Source organism: Rhinolophus hipposideros, assembly GCF_964194185.1.
Source record: "Rhinolophus hipposideros genome assembly, chromosome: 13".
Lineage (NCBI taxonomy): Eukaryota > Metazoa > Chordata > Mammalia > Chiroptera > Rhinolophidae > Rhinolophus > Rhinolophus hipposideros.
The window spans coordinates 48,366,055-48,383,247 of record NC_138059.1 but is presented as its reverse complement, the minus strand read 5'-3'; the positions used below and the strand labels follow the sequence as shown (position 1 = coordinate 48,383,247).

The following is a 17,193-nucleotide window of genomic DNA, read 5'->3' as shown; positions in this document are numbered from 1 at the left end:
TCTAAAGAAATCCAAAACATTAATTGAAAAGAAACATGCATCCCCATGTTCATTGCAGCATTATTTACAATAGCCAAGATATGGAAGCAACCTAAGTGTCCACTGAGAGATGATTGAACAAAGAAGAGGTGATATTTGTGTGTGTGTGTGTCTGTACTATATATAATGTACTATATATAATAATATATATAATATTATATATATATAATATTACTCAGCTGTAAAAAATAATAACTAAATCTTGCCATTTTTGACAACATAGATGGACCTAGAGGATATCATATTAAGTGAAATAAGTCAGATAGAGAAAGACAAATACCATATGATCTCACATATCTGGAACCTTAAAAACAAAACAAACAAATAATCAAAAACAGATACAAACTTATAGAAACAGAGAAGAAACTGATGGTTGACAAGGTGAAGGGATTAAGAAGTATGAATTGGATTAAGAAGTATTAGTCATGGGATGTAAATTACAGCATAGGGAATATAGTCAATGTATTGTAATAACTTTGCATCATGTGAGGTGGGTACTAAGCTTATGTGGGGATCACTTTGTAAATCACATAAATGTCTAAACACTATGTTGTACACCTGAAACTCATCTAATATTGAATGTCAACTATATTTGAACAATAAAAAAATTTAAACATAAAACAATGTTAAAAAAATTAACGTATAAATCTAAGACAACTTTAGATAAAAAATACCAGGGGTGCCAAAAAAATGTATACAAGTGGACACTTTGGTCAACATTGCTAAAGCAGTAGTTCAACATTGCATAATGAGAAGTGTCTGAATGCTGATGGTAACCACTTTGAGCACCTCTTGTAATTGCAGAAGTCAAACATGACTTGTATTCATCTTTTGTTATCGGTATATTTTGAGTACTATAATTTTAATATAGTTTTTCTTTCTTTAAATGTGTATACAAGTTTTTGGCACCCCTGTAAGTTGTGGCACCCCTCACACAGACTGAGTGAAAATATTTGTTTCACATAGAGCTGATAAATGGTTTGTATACAGAATACATTTTTAAAACTTCTGCAGTGCAATAATAACATACGAAAAGAAAAATGGGCAAAAGACTTGATTAGATACATTATAACATTACATATGCAAATGAAATATAAAATATGCAAGTGAAACATGATAAGGAGCTCATCATCATTAGTTTTTAGGGAAATGACAATTAAAACTACAATAAGCTACCACTACACACTCCATATAATGCCTAAAAAAATTTTTGACCATCAAACTTAGAATAATTATAGAACAACTTGCACTCTCATATACCTGCTGGAGTGGGAATTGAGAGTTCTTTATATATATGTATATATATATATATATATATATATATACACACATATATATACATATATATATATATATATATATATATATATATTTGTTTGTTTTATAAATAAATTTGGCAGTTTGTTAACAAGTTAATTATACATCTGTCCTGTAACTCTACAATTCCACTTCTCGCTACTTGTAATAGTGCCATAAAATTCTAAGACTTCCAAAGCTTTGCACAGAATGTTCATAGCAGCTCTATTTATAATAGCAAAATACTGGAAAAAGCTAGGTGTCGATTGAGAGGAGAATGCATTACCAAACTTTACTATATTCATATAATGGAGTATTACACAGCAATGTAAGCGAATAATCTACAGAAATATATAACAAGTGATTATACATAATGAAATAAACCAGACATAAAAGAATAAATACAATATGATTCCATTCTATACAATTTTAGAAGAAGCAAAAATAATACATGATGATAAGAAATGAAGTTAATGGATGTTTCTGGCAGTGTTATTTTCTAGAAAAAGACACAGAGGAATTATTTGTGATTTAAAGGAGTGTGGAGTAAGCAAATATGTGTATTTGTCAGCACCATTCCAACTATGCAATGAAGATTTTTTAATTTCATTGTATGTAAATTATACCTGTTAAAATATATTGTTCTATCAAAAACATTAGAAAACATACCTTCTATTTCATAATATGCAAATGATTGATATTTTTAAGTAGCTCTTATGAAAATTAATACACTTCCACATGGACTGGTACTTCCTGCAATCTTCCAATTTTTTATCAGGACAACTTACATGTAAATGCTTTTTAGCAAGTAACTAGTCAAATAAGTGTATATCATTTTCTAGTTAAAGAAAATATATTCATCAAATATTATTCATAAAGTTTAATAAATATACAATGTGTATATTTGATGATATTTATTTTCAAAACACACAATACTTCTACAATTATAGATTAAAAATAACTGTAAATGTAATGAATATATTTTGAAATAATAGTTACATCTGTTCTCTTTGTATAAGAATAACAGAATGCCATAAATATGTTTGTATTCAGGCAGAAATCCCAATTTTAAAAAGAAATTACTAATTACTATCATGAAATAATACTTTGAATATAAATATGATGATGTGCATATTTTACCTATTCTTCATAAATGCTTACATGCACAGTCTTCATTCAGTGGGAGTTTGAGGAAAGCAGGTGCTCTTTTTATAAAAGACACTGTTAGGGTCACTTCTTCTCCAGCATTCCGAAGAACTTGAACCTAAAATAAAAAAGCATAAAATGATACCATTATCAGTATGTCCACAAAATTTTGATAATCACAACATTTTGAAATTATTTGTTGTCTTTCCCTCCTTTCATTTTTCCCTGGTGGTCAGAAACATTTTATGAAAGACAGAGAGAATAAATGATTTAACATTACAGATATAGAGTAGATAACTTTCCTCTTTTTACCATTCTATGGTTTCTTGTTCACTCAGTGTCATAATCTTTCATTCATATTTACTGAGGTTGTCTTGAGTCCATGGTTTATATTAGGCAAATACGAGGGATTGTGAAGTCTACAAAATGATGTAGTGATCAAACCAATGTATTTATTAAATTAATAAATATTTATTGAGCATCTATTATGTGACATTTGGAACCATACAAATAAATGACTGCAGATATTGTCCAGAGTGCTAAATTTAATTAATCAAAATTGCCCCAATTCACTCAAACCCATTGCAAAAAAAAATAGGTATTATTTTCCTATTATATTATTGAATATTTTATGTTTCATTTCTTGACAAGTTAGAATTATAATGAAGACTATTATTATCAAGAACTCTCAATATTTCCCAAATGTAATTAACAGGTATAGATCGACCAGTTAAAATAAAGAAAATTTCTCAAAAAACTAATCCAAGATAAGTGTAAAATATATTAGAATTACAAAAAGCTGATGATTTATTTATAGAAGACACACCTGGAAACGACGTAAGTATATTTAAATTTTTAATATTTCACATAAACGAAGAGAAGAATTAAGAATAATTAATAAGTAGCAGTTAATAAATATGGAACCACAACTTGTTAATGAAACATAGAAAAGATGTTCAGATGACATCACAGAAATAATAGAGTGAGGTTAGCCTCTTGAAATCTCCCCTGGAATTTACAACAACTTGAACTATAATTCCACAAAGGACTGCCTGACAGCAGACAGGCAAGTCAAAGAGATGCACAACTGAAGTCACCTAAAAGTAGGGAATTAGTGAGTGGGTGAGGACTGTAGCAGGAAGTGCAGAGAGGTGGCCTCATGGGCGCAGGACCCAGACAAGAGCTCTGAACTCCCTGTACTCTGGAGCTATTGCAGCCAGGGGAGAGGGAAGAACTCAGACTGCTAGTGCTCCCCTTAGGGCCCACAGTCCCACCTGAGGTATCAGCATTTAATGAGCTGAACCTAACCTTCATGGAAGAAACCTTGGAGCAAAGACTGAGGGAAGAGGGGTGAAAACGGCAGTTTAAGCCCTCATTGCCAAGCAGAGGATGGAAAGCATAGGCACACAGCCTAATCAACCCCATCCCACCCTCCTAGAGCTTGCCCCACCCCCACCTGCCCATTGCTAGAAGCAGAACAGTAGAAGTATCAGATCAAAAAAAACAATATTTGCAGTTCTGAGAACTGTGGCCCACAGCCACAGTCTTGCAGCCCAACTAGTTCTGGCAAAGGGGAGAGAGCTTTGGGTGCAGGACTGGCTGTGGTGGTGGTTACTGCCATTGATCACAGTCACCTCTCACAGGTCACTCCACTCTTGCCCCACCTACCAGGGCTGAACCCTGCCAGGGTAAACAGAGACACTGAAACACACAGGCCTGAATCTGGTGCAGGAAGAGCTTCAGAACTTCAGAAGCTTTCCACATCCCCCAATGGATGTGGTGTCCTGAGATGCAGACAACCTGCTCACAGAGGAGAAGACCACCTTCCAGAAAATACCCACATTGTGTGATAAGCGAGAACAGTGCAGAGAAAATATAACACTACAGCATGAGAGAGAAATAAAACCTGTAGTTGGAAAGAAAATAAAGCATTCTACCAACATCTACTGGAAAGCAAAGGAAAGACCTCTTACTATAAACCTGTTGCAGAACCCACTCCTGTAGATACCGAGGAAGAAAAATAATAATTCACTAATTGCCATAAATAAACAAGGTAAGAAGGCAGCTCAGAAACAAAATTAAAAGTATCCAGAAAATGAACTTAAAGACATGAAAATATGTGATATAAATGACAGAGAATTCAAGATTGTGGTTCTTAAAAACCTTAGCAAGATGCAAGAAAACACAGACAGTTTAATGAACTCAGAAACACAATCAAAGAACAAAATGAACATTTTACCAAAGAGATTTAAATTTTTTAAAAGAACCAAACAGAACTTCTGGAGATTAAGAACTCAATAAAAGAAAAAAAGGATGACTATCCAGCTTAGGTAATAGAGCTGACCAGATGGAGGAAAGAATCAGTGACATCAAAGATGGAAATATGGAAATGACAGAGATGGAAAAAGAGAGAGACTTGAATTAAAAGAAATAAAAGAATCTACAGGAACTTTCTGACTCCATCAAAAAGAGCAATATAAGAATAATGGGCATAACAGAAGGAAAAGAAAAGGAGAAGGGAACAGAGAGTATATTCAAACAAATAGTTGATGAGAACTTCCCAAACCTGTGGAAAGAACTGGATCCTCAAATCCAAGAAGCAAATAGAACACCTAATTACTTCAACCACAACAGGCCTTCTCCAAGGCATACTGTATTGAAGCTGTCAAAATTAATGACAAAGAAAGATTCCTCATGGCAGCCAGGGAAAAGAAAATGGTAACCTACAAAAGAAAGTCCATTAAGGTATCATCATATTTTACAGCAGAATCTCTACAATCCAGGAGGGAGTGGAATAAAATATGCAAACTATTGAAAAAGAGAAATTATGAGCCAAGAATAATATATCCAGCAAAGATATCCTTTAGATATGAAGGAGGAATAAAGACCTTTCCAGACATACAGAAGCTGAGGGAATTTTCTAACACATGACCAACACTACAATAAATACTGAAGGAGCCTATTTGAGCCGCATAAATACGAATAATTTGTGACCAAAATAAAAGGGTGGGGGGGAGGAAGCAAAGGCCTGAACCAGCATAAGGGAATGGAGAAAGTAAGCATGCTGAAGAAAATGGATTCCTCTAAATATGAAACTTTCTTTTACATAAACTTAATGGTAACCACTCAAAAAGAAAAAAATCCAGAACTGAAATATGTAACATAATAAAAGAAAAAAACAGGGGAAAATCATAGAACATCACCACACTGCAATAAAAGACATGTACAAAAAAGCGAAGGAAAAATGGAAACACAGTCCTACCAGAAAACCAAAGATAGAATGACAGGAAATCCTCATATATCAATAATCACCCTACATGTAAATGGACTGCCTCACCAATTAAAAAGGCACAGAGTAGCAGATTGGATCAAAAAACTAAACCCAACCATATGGTGCCTGCAAGAGACACATCTCAGCTACAAGGGCAAGCATAGTCTCAAAGTGAAAGGGTGGAAATTGACACTCCAAGCAAATGGTATTCAGAGAACAGCAGGTGTAGACATATCAATATAAGATGAAACAGACTTCAGGATAAAAAAAGTTAACAAAAGACAAAGATGGACATTTCATAATGACAAAGGGGACTATACAACAAGAAGACATAGCAGTCATCAATATTTATGTCCCTAATCAGGGAGCACTGAAATATAACAAGCCGCTACTAACAGAACTAAAGAGAGAAATTGACCAAAATACAATTGTGGTAGGACACCTAAATACATCACAGACAGCTATGGACAGATCATCCAAACAGAAAATAAATAAAGAAATATCACACCAATGGAATAAAATTGAGAATTCAGAAATAAATCCACATAAATATGGACACATAAATTTTGACAAAGTAACCAAAAACATATTGGAGAAAAGACAGCCTCTTCAATAAATGGTGCTGGGAGAATTGGAAAGCCACTTCTGCAATTTGTTGGAAAAAAATGAAAGTAGACTGCTATCTGTCACCGTGTACCAAAATTAAAATGGATCAAAGACCTTAAACATAAGACTTGAAACAATAAACCGCACAGAAGAAAACATAGGTACTAAACTTATGGACCGTGGATTCAAAGAGCGTTTCATGAATTTGACTCCAAAGGCAAGGAAAGTAAAAGCTAAAATAAGTGAATGAACTATATCAAACTAAAAAGCTTCTGCACAGCAAAATAAACCATCAAAGAATAAAGAGGCAACCAGCTGAATGGGAGAAGACTTTTGCCAACAACATCTCTGATAAGAGGCTAATATCCAAAATATATAAGAAACTCATACAACTCAACAACACAAAACCCCAACAATCCAATTAAAAAATGCTCAGAGAGCCTGAATAGACATATCTCCTAAGGACATACAAATGGCCAATAGACGTATGGAAAAATGCTCAACATCACTAATCATCAGAGAAATGCAAATAAAAACCACAATAAGATATCACCTCACACCAGTTAGAATGGCTATCATCAACAAGACAAATAATAACAAAAGTTGGAGAGGCTGTGGAGAAAAAGGAACCCTCATACAGTGTTAGTGGGAATGCAGGTTGGTGCAGCAGCTATGGAAGAGTGGAGTTTCCTCAAAAATTTAAAAATAGAATTACCATATGAACCAGCAATTCTGTGTATCTAACCAAAACATCTGAAAACATTTATCCATAAAGACTTGTGTGCTCCAATGTCCATTGCAGCTTTATTTATGGTGGCCAAGACATGGAAACAACCAAAATGTCCTTGTCCTTCAATACATGAATGGATTAAGAAGTTGTGGTATATATATGTAATGGAATACTATTCTGCCATAAGAAAAGATGAAATAGTACCATTTTTGACAACATGGATGGATCTTGAGAATATTATGTTGAGCAAAATAAGTCGGAAGGTAAAATTGAGAACCGTATGACTTCACTGATATGTAGGATATAAAACTGAAAGCAACAAAGGAACAAGACAAACAAAGAAACAAAAGCTCATAGACGCATACAATAGTTTAGTGGTTACCAGAGAGTAAGGGGGGAGGAGTGTGGTAGAAGAGAGTAAACGGAGTCCAATATATGGTGATGGAAGGAGAATTGACTCTGGATGGTGAAAACACAATGTGATATGTTGGGGATGTATTACAGAATTGCATACTTGAAACCTATGTAATTTTACTAACCATTGTCACTCCAATATATTTTTTTAATTTATTGGGGTGACAATTGTTAGTAAAATTACATAGATTTCAGGTGTACAATTCTGTATTACATCATCTATAAATCCCATTGTGTGATCACCACCCAGAGTCAGTTCTCCTTCCATCACCATATATTTGATCCCCCTTACCCTCATCTCCCTCTCCCCACCCTCCTTACCCTCTGGTAACCACTAAACTATTGTCTGTGTCTATGAGTTCTTGTTTCTCATTTCTTTGTCTTGTTCTTTTGTTGTTTTTGGTTTATATGCCACATATCAGTGAAATCATAGGGTTCTCTGCTTTTTCTGTCTGACTTATTGTGCTTAGCATTATACTCTCAAGATCCATCCATGTTGTCACAAATGTTCCTATGTCATCTTTTCTTACCGCCGAAAAGTAATGCTCAACATCACTAATCATCAGAGAAATAAATTTTAATTAAAAAGAAAAGAATTGGTTGTCAAGATTATTTACAATAACTTCTGGTCACAAAATAACACAGATTCATCTCCCCTGCCCCTCCTCAATAAGTACAACTGTAAATACTGAAAAAATACGCAAGAGACAACCAGAGTAGAACTCTGAAAGATAGAATGAAAATAAAGATCTAATTAGGGACTCCCAGACTGAAGGAGGAGGACAGAGGAGGGATATCTTAAATGTTCCTACCCAATGGAGTAATTATCTACTTTCTGCTGGGTAAAGCATGCTTTTATCCAGATAGTGGCACCAGGGATCCACCTGGGAATGATATTTTCACCTCCTCAAACAGCACCAGCAGGTAGCAGTAGGAGTTCCAGTGACAAAAAGAAAACCAATCAGATCAAAGTAGCAAGAAACAGCCTGTAAATATTATGTTGTTAAATGAAACAAAGGCTACAAAATTAGACAAGGAATGTGTGCTAAACAGAGTGAATTCCTTCTTTTAAAAAGAAAAAAAATATATAAACTTAAATAAGAGCCAGAGTCTCTTAACATAATATGCAATATGCAATAAAATATTTCAACAAGAAATTACAAATTCTCATTTGAACCAAATGAATAATTACTAAGTTTTATCAAAGAAATACAGTGTATAAAAATAACCAAATGAAAATTATAGGACTAAAAATACAATAATGTAAATGAAAAAGAAACCATAGTGGATTGGCTCAATAATAGAGTGAAACAGACAAGATAGCATCATTAAACTTGAGGACAGAACAATAAAATTAACTCAGTCTGAACGATAGGAAATACGCAGACACACATGCAAGAAAATGATATATTTCATCACATTAACAATAGATAAATGATTGTTAGATAAATTTAGATAAATAGATAAATAGATAAATTTAGATAAATAGATAAATAGATAATATGTATTTATATACATATATATGTTTAATGCAATAGATGCAAAGAAGCATTTCATTTCAAAATTTATTTTATTAGAAACTCATAGAAAACTGAGTACACAAAGGGTATTCATATTATCAAGAGTATATACAAAAAGTTTAAGACATATTATAGTTAATGGTAAATTATTGAAGCATCAGGAGATCAGGAATGAAGCCAAAATGTCCACTATCTCTCTTTTTTCTTAATCTTTTTTTAGGTCTTACTTGAATAAGGCAAAAAAAAAAAATGTAATAAAATATATAAGACCTGGAAGAAGACAATAACCCTGATTGTTTAGAGGTAACATTTTTTAGAATATAGAAAACACTTAAGAACTTATAGGCATGGTTACATGAGACATTAATGGCTGAGTTAGCAAGCAAGTTTAGTATGGAATAACATAGATACAAAATTAATATACAAAGACAAACTTATTTTGATTTAATATCAAATAAATATAACAATTTTTAAATAAATGAAAGGATATGCTAGGCCTTGAATGCTAGACATAATATTAAGAACATATCAATTCGCTCCTGCTTTTCTGTAAATTCAAGACAATCCCATTCAAAGTTCCAACATTCTTTCTTTCAATTTTTGGCTTAGTATGAATATATAAACATGGCTTATGTTTTGCACTGACATTTAATATTGATATTATCATTGCTACATGACTGTACTGTTTCACTGAGATTATGACTCAGTGAAACATCGAGCTATAGAATACAATAACTAAATACTTATGTTCTAAGTGTACAATAAATAATATCTAGAGTTAAGTAATCAACAAATAACAGTACAAGCATCTTAAGTGTAAACATGAGAATTGGACATGCATAAGTTAAATATAGTTGCCTCAGAAATAGACAGTAGACAACTGCTTTTCTTTTAAAACTTTACATTTGTACTTCAATCTTGAAGTTTTTTTCAAGTATAACTGACAAAAATAATTTTTTTAAATTATAAAACCTCTCCCTAAAGAGATTATTTTGTTTTGTTTTTAATAAAAGTTCAGTTATGGGTATCTAGCTTTTTCAGCTATGTTCCGTATCACCTAGTAAAACTAAAATGCTAATTAGAATTTTAAAATTAATGTGTTAAGGTAGGTTTATGTAAGATAACTATAACCAGGGGAAAAAAAAAAACAATAAAATCTATTTGAAAAAAACTATAAAAATTGTAGGGATTTAACATGTAGGCATACATTGTAGGGATTTAACAAATAGGTATGGTAAATTGCAAATTCTTATTGAAAGACAGAAAAAAATCTGTACCTTTGTGAGTATATACTTTATACTTGATAAAATTTTCTGTAATAACAATTTAAGTCAAGAAAAAGTTTTAAATATCCCCCAGAAAATCAAGAAATCCTTTAAAAAGAACAGGAGTAGTAGTTAGGAGAAATTGAAACTATATGCTATTAAGACATATAGTCAAATAAATAAATTGTTAATATACAAATGCACAGTATGATCAGTAGAAATGGATAGAATATCCAAAATAGATCTTAATGCTCTTGAACTTTTAATATGTAATAGAGGTATTTTTTAAATCTAGTGTTTATTTGCCACTAATGTGGCAGGCATATATGGCTTTTTTTAGAAGAAAACAAACTGGGATACTATTTAGACAGTACACTAACAATATATCTTAATGAATCAAAGAGTTAAATGTAAATAATATTATGGAAATAATGTCGTAAGAAACTATACGGAGGATTTCATGTAAAATCTAGGAGTGAGAAGAACATATTAAACAGAAATAAAAACCCAGAACTTAGAAGAGACAGCTATATCTATCAAGCTATATATACCTAGACAGATACGTATATAAATTTGGCAACAATTATGCCTGTTCTTTAGCTGAATTAGCAATTTCTTCTAAATAGATATGAAGACAACAGTTTTTATTTAGTTTTACTCTTGTTTGTTTGTTTGTTTGTTTGTTTTGGTCACAACTTCTATAAGCAACTCCTACATAGGGCCAATGTTCATTTAACCCTTGACATTATGCTTTTAGATGACCTTAAAAGTTCCATGAGACATCATCAAAATGGTGGCATGAGGTGAGCCTCTGTAAAGCTCACCTGGAATTTACAACGAATCGAACAACAATAACTCCACAAAGGACTCTCCGCACAGCAGACAGGCAAGACAAAGAGGCCCACTACTGAATTCACCTAAAGGTGGGAGAATCGCCCGAGCAGGGGAGGAGGAAGGGAGAAGTGCAGGGACGAAGTCCTGCAGGCGCCTGCGCAGACCTAGCTCAGTGCTCGGAGCTCTCTGCATCCTGGAACTACCATAGCTGCAGGAGAGGGAAGAACTCTGACTGGTAGGGCTTCCCTTATAGCCCACAGGGCTGAGAAGACAGCATATAACACAGATGAACCCAATGCTCACGGCAGAGACCTTGGAGAAAGGCTGAGGAAAGAAGGCTGAAAACGGTGGTTTAAGCCCTCACTGCTGAGCAGAGAACGAAAACCTTAGGCACTGAGACTAGCCGCCCCCTCTCTATTCTCCCAGAGCTCGCCCTGCCCCCACCTGCCTGGTACTAGAAGCAGAACAGTAGCAGAGTCAGATCAAAAGAACAGAATATTTGCTGTTCTGAGAAGTGTGGACCACAGACACAGATTCACAGCCCAACTAGTTCCGGCAAAAGGGAGGGAGCTTTGGAAGAGGGACCGGATGTGGTGGTGGTTGTCCCATTGCTTTGGGCCACCTCTCACAACTCACCCCGCCGCTAGCCCCACCTATCTGGGCTGATCCCTGCAGGAGTAAACAGAACTGATGGAACATATAGGCTCTGAATCTGGTACAGAGAGAGCTTTGGAACTTCAAAAGCTCTCCTCATCCCCACAGGGATATAGCGCCCTATGACCCTGGCGAACTGTTAACAGAAAAAAAGCCTGTTTCCCATGGATTCCCCCATTTTGTGAGAAGCTGGAATAGTGCCGAGAAAACATAGCACTGCTGTGTGAGAGAGGAAAAAAAGGCGGCAGTTGGAGAGAAAATAAAACATTCTATCAACAAGTACTGGAAAACAAAAGAAAGACCTCTTCCTATCAACCTGATGCAGAAGCACTCCTGTAGATGTCTAGGAAGAGAAATAATAAATCAGTAATTGCCATGAATAACCAAGACAACAAGACAGCTAAAAAAGAAGGTGAAAAGTCTCCAGAAAAGGAACTTAAAAATATGAAAATATGTGACTTAAATGACAGAGAATTTGAGATTGCAGTTCTGAAAACACTCAACGAGATTGCAGTTTAAAACACATTCTGCAGATGCAAAAAAACACAGAAAGGCAATTTAATGAACTCAGAAAAGCAATCAGAGAATAACATGAGCATTTTACAAAAGAGATTGAAATTTTAAAAAAGAACCAAATGGAATTTCTAGAGATTAAGAACTCAATAGAAGAAATTAAGAATGAAATAAAGGACAAAAATCATATGATTATATCAAGTGATGCAGAAAAAGCATTTGACAAGATACAACATCCACTTATGATTAAAACACATAATAAAATAGGTATAGAAGAAAAATACCTTAGCATAATAAAGGCCACATATGACAAGCCCTCATCTAATTTCATAATTAATGGTGCAAAACTGAAGCCTTTTGCTCTACGTTCAGGAACACGACAACACTGTCCCCTATCACCTCTGTTTTTCAACATAGTGTTCCAAATCCTTGCCAGAGCAATCAGGCAAGAGAAAGAAATAAAAGGCATCCAAATTGGGAATGAAGAAGTTAAATTATAACTTTTTGTAGATGACATGATGCTATATATAGAAAACCCTAAAGATTCCACCAAAAAGCTATTGGAAACAATCAACAAATACAGTAAAGTTGTTGGCTACAAAGTCAACGTACAAAAGTCCATTGCTTTCCTATATACTAACAATGAAATCTCAGAAAAAGAAATACAAAAAACAATTCCTTTTGCAATTGCAGCAAAAAGAATAAAATACCTAGGAATAAACTTAACCAAGGATGTGAAGGACTATATTGAAGAAGACACAAAGAAATGGAAAGACATTTTGTGCTCATGGATTGGAAGAATCAACATAGTTAAAATGGCCATATTACCCAAAGCAATATAAAGATTTAATGCAATCTTCATTAAAATCCCAATGGCATTTTTTAAAGAAATAGAACGAAACATCATCTGATTTGTTTGGAACCACAAAAGACCCCGAATAGCCAAAGCAATCTTAAGAAAAAGAAGAATACTGGAGGTATCACACTGCCTGACTTTAGCATGTACTACAGGGCTACAATAATCCAAACAGCATGGTATTGGCAGAAAAACAGACACATAGACCAATGGAATAGAATGGAGAACCCAGAAATAAAACCACATAAATATGGATGGATTATTTTGACAAAGAAGCTAAAAACATACAATGGAGGAAAGACAACCTCTTCATAATTGGTGCTGGGAGAATTGGATAGCCACGTGCAAAAGAATGAAACTGGACTGTTATCTGCCACCATGTACCAAAATTAATTCAAAATGGAGCAAAGACTTAAGCATAAGACCTGACACAATAAACTACATATAAGAAAACATAGGTACTAAACTTATGGAGCTTGGGTTCAAAGAGCATTTTATGAATTTGACTCCAAAGGCAATGGAAGTAAAATCTAAAATAAATGAATGGGACTATATGAAACTTAAAACTTCTGCACAGTAAAAGAAACCATCGACAAAATAAAGAGGCAACCAACTGAATGGAAGAAGATTTTTGCAAACAGTGACTCCGATAAGGGGCCAATATCCAAAATATACAAGGAACTCATGAAACTCAACAACAACAACAACAACAACAACAACAAAAACTACCCCATTGAAAAATGGTCGGAGGACCTGAAGAGACATTACTCCAAAGAGGACATTCAAATGGCAAATAAATATATGAAAAAATGTTCAACATCACTAATCATCAGAGAAATGCAAGTAAAAACCACAATGAGATGTCACCTCACCCCAGTCAAAATGGCTATCATCAACAAGACAAATAGTAACAAGTGTTGGAGAGGCTGTGGAGAAAAAGGAACCCTCATTCACTGTTAGTGGGAATGCAGACTGATGCAGCCGTTATGGAAGGCAATGTGGAGGTTCCTCAAAAAATTATGAATAGAATTACCATATGACCCAGCAATCTCTTTCCTGGGTATCTACCCAAAAAATCTGAGAACATTTATCCATAAAGACACATATGCTCCAACGTTTACTGCAGCTTTTTTTACGGTGGCCAAGACATGGAAACAACCAAAATATTCTTCAATAGATGAATGGATAAAGAAGTTGTGGTATATATACACAATGGAATACTGTTCGGCGGTAAGAAAAGATGATATAGGAACATTTGTGACAACATGGATGGATCTTGAGAGTATAATGCTAAGTGAAATAAGTCAGACATAAAAAGCAGAGAACCATATGATTTCACTGATTTGTGGTATATAAACCAAAAACAACAAAAGAACAAGACAAACAAATGAGAAACAAGAACTTGTAGACACAGACAATAGTTTAGTGGTTACCAGAGGGTAAGGGGGGTGGGGGGAGGGAGATGAGGGTAAGGGGGATCAAATATATGGTGATGGAAGGAGAACTGATTCTGGGTGGTGAACACACAATGGGATTATAGATGATGTAATACAGAATTGTACATCTGAAATCTATGTAATTTTACTAACAAATGTCACCCCAAATAATTAAAAAAAAAATGTCCTATGGTTGTTAGATTTGTTCAGACCAACAAATAGAGAAGTGCAGTTTGCAATTTCATCATCTCACTCTTGTACTGGACAAAAACACAATGAACAATAAGCTTGAATCTTAGCTATAGAGTATATTTTAAATCATAGAAACAAAACTAAACCAACATGGTAAAAGCTGGCTGTATAATATAATAGCAGAAGCTCCACCCATCGGGTCTTGAAATCACTATCATTCTTAATTAACCTACACACACATCAATGGTTCTTTAAACACTATACAGTGAGAGATGACAATGACACATAATGCAACATTATTAAAATAGTCCAACAATAATTCAATATGACAATAGTTCTCTAGTAAATAGTAGACCAAATAATCTGACCAATAAATTATTTTGATTTGTTCATTTGTTTTTGCTAAAAGTTTTATATTCAATTTTATATTTAATGATTCATGTTTATGTAAATGAGTAACATGACACCACGTGTGCAAGTTACAATGCGGCCTCAGGTTTATAAAATAAAACCCATGAAGTAAACAAGGCCAAAGTTATTGCCTTTTATTTTACAAATGAGAATATGAAAACATTTAAAAGTTAAGTGACTTGTTCAAACATAACAGCTAATATATAACAGATTGACAAGTAAACTACACGTATACTTGTAAATGAATTCTCCATTTTTTCCAACTAGGCCATTTTCCAAGAATCTCAATAGCCGTTCTTTAATGGCAAATCTTTAATAATTGTTTTAAAAGCATATTTGACTCTCATAGAGATTTTGGGATGATAATCATCACCACTCAGCTTCCACATATCCCTTTATCTATAGACTCCAGTGATACAGCACCAACACACTGCTCTCCTTCTGAGAGGGAGCTAGAAGATAGAGTCCTCTTGGGTACCAAAACACAAGATAAAATGGAGTACATAACTTCTTTCTAAATTAGTAAGGCTACATTTTTATAAGTTACTAGTGCATATTTTCTTTTTGATATTAATTAAAATAGAATTTGAATCAATTCAACAAACATATTTCAAGTGTCTACCATATTCAAAACACCATAGTATGTAATATAGAATATGCAATGTTGAAATAAAGATGATAAAGTCCTTTAGTTCCAGAGACTACCAAACTAGTGAGAAGATAAATGCTCACAATAAATTTAAAAAAAAAATAAAGATATAAGGAAAATTTGAAAAAGGAAATAATATATGTAAATTACTCACTCCTAAATCTAGTCAGCATAATAAGTACCACTGTATTTTTTCTATTTACTCTGCTAATAAAAGTGATATCACTACAGTTTTCTATACTCTTCTCATTGCTTAGCATGGTAAAAACAACAAACAAAAAACTCACAATGCCAAGGTCTAAGCAGTCTTGCCACCAGTTTCTGCTGTCCTCTCATTGGATATACTTCAGAGATCATCAGTGACTGTCAAATGAGCAATATTCGATTACCAGGACGTCATAGGAATGGCAGCAGCGCGGCGCTCTTTTTGAATCCTCCTCGGGATTTTCTGACAATCGGGACATATAGCCCATCGAGGAGTTATTTGTTCATCACGCAGAACAGCGGGGAGACTAGAGGAACTACCTGAAGGTGCGCGCTGATTCCGAGCAAGGGAGGACGCAGAACAGCGAAGTGGAAGAGTGCCCACACCACACGGCGGAGACCAGGCCGGACGGCGACCGCAGCAGGGCTCCCAGGACGGAGCGGAGACTTGTGGAAGGTTTGCTTTGGGGTGCGCTAGTTGGACAAGCAGGGGAGGAACGAGGAGGGCAAGAGGAAACGAGCCGCGCTCTCCCCATCCCCCACGGTAGAGCCACAGCCCTGCAGCGTGCCCACATCAGCAGTGGTAGGCAGGACCCGGGGCTCTAGAGTCCCACAGGAGCCCAGGGTGCAGCAGAGAGTGCAGGGGCCAGGAGGTGGGCTCTTTCCCTTCATCCCACAGCTGATCGCTCCCACTGGGGTGGGCAGCTTATGGGCCCTAGGGAAGACAAAGAACTAAGACGCCACACCTGGGCCCCTCACCCCTCTTTTCGAATCCTCCCCCTGCCCTTCCAGAGACTTAAACTGACCCCTGAACTGAGGAGTAGTGTCAGATTACACAGGGGCATCTGTGCTCAGGTGCTGGGAGATTGGCAGCCAGCTCTGACCTTTGGAAGACGCTGGGAGGAGGGGATTTTCGCTGTAAGAGGAGAGAGGAGACTCCCACACCCCCAGCCACCACCTTTTTGGGACTGCGGGAGGAGCGTGACGTGGCTGGCCTGGGAGAGAGAAGACCCCTCCATCCCCAGCCCCCACCCTTTCTGGCTGGCCTGGGGTGGGGCAAGGGCAACCTCGGAAGCACTCCCTGAGTTCAGAAGTAAGCGGCAGACGCAGCTCCTGACTTTCAGCAGGTTAGAAATCTCCCACCCGCCTCCTCTCAC

The 17,193-nt window shown here is 35.3% G+C and overlaps 1 protein-coding gene across 7 annotated transcripts in view; it reads right to left on the bottom strand.

Moving 5' to 3' along the window:
* SNTG1 (syntrophin gamma 1) overlaps positions 1–17,193 on the bottom strand; it is an 894,682-nt gene that overhangs the window by 377,723 nt on the left and 499,766 nt on the right. For all 7 annotated transcript variants that reach the window (XM_081070081.1, XM_081070082.1, XM_081070080.1 and 4 more), the window contains one exon: positions 2,497–2,599. In XM_081070081.1, the coding sequence (XP_080926207.1) occupies positions 2,497–2,599 (103 nt within the window). The remainder of the gene's footprint in view (positions 1–2,496; positions 2,600–17,193) is intronic.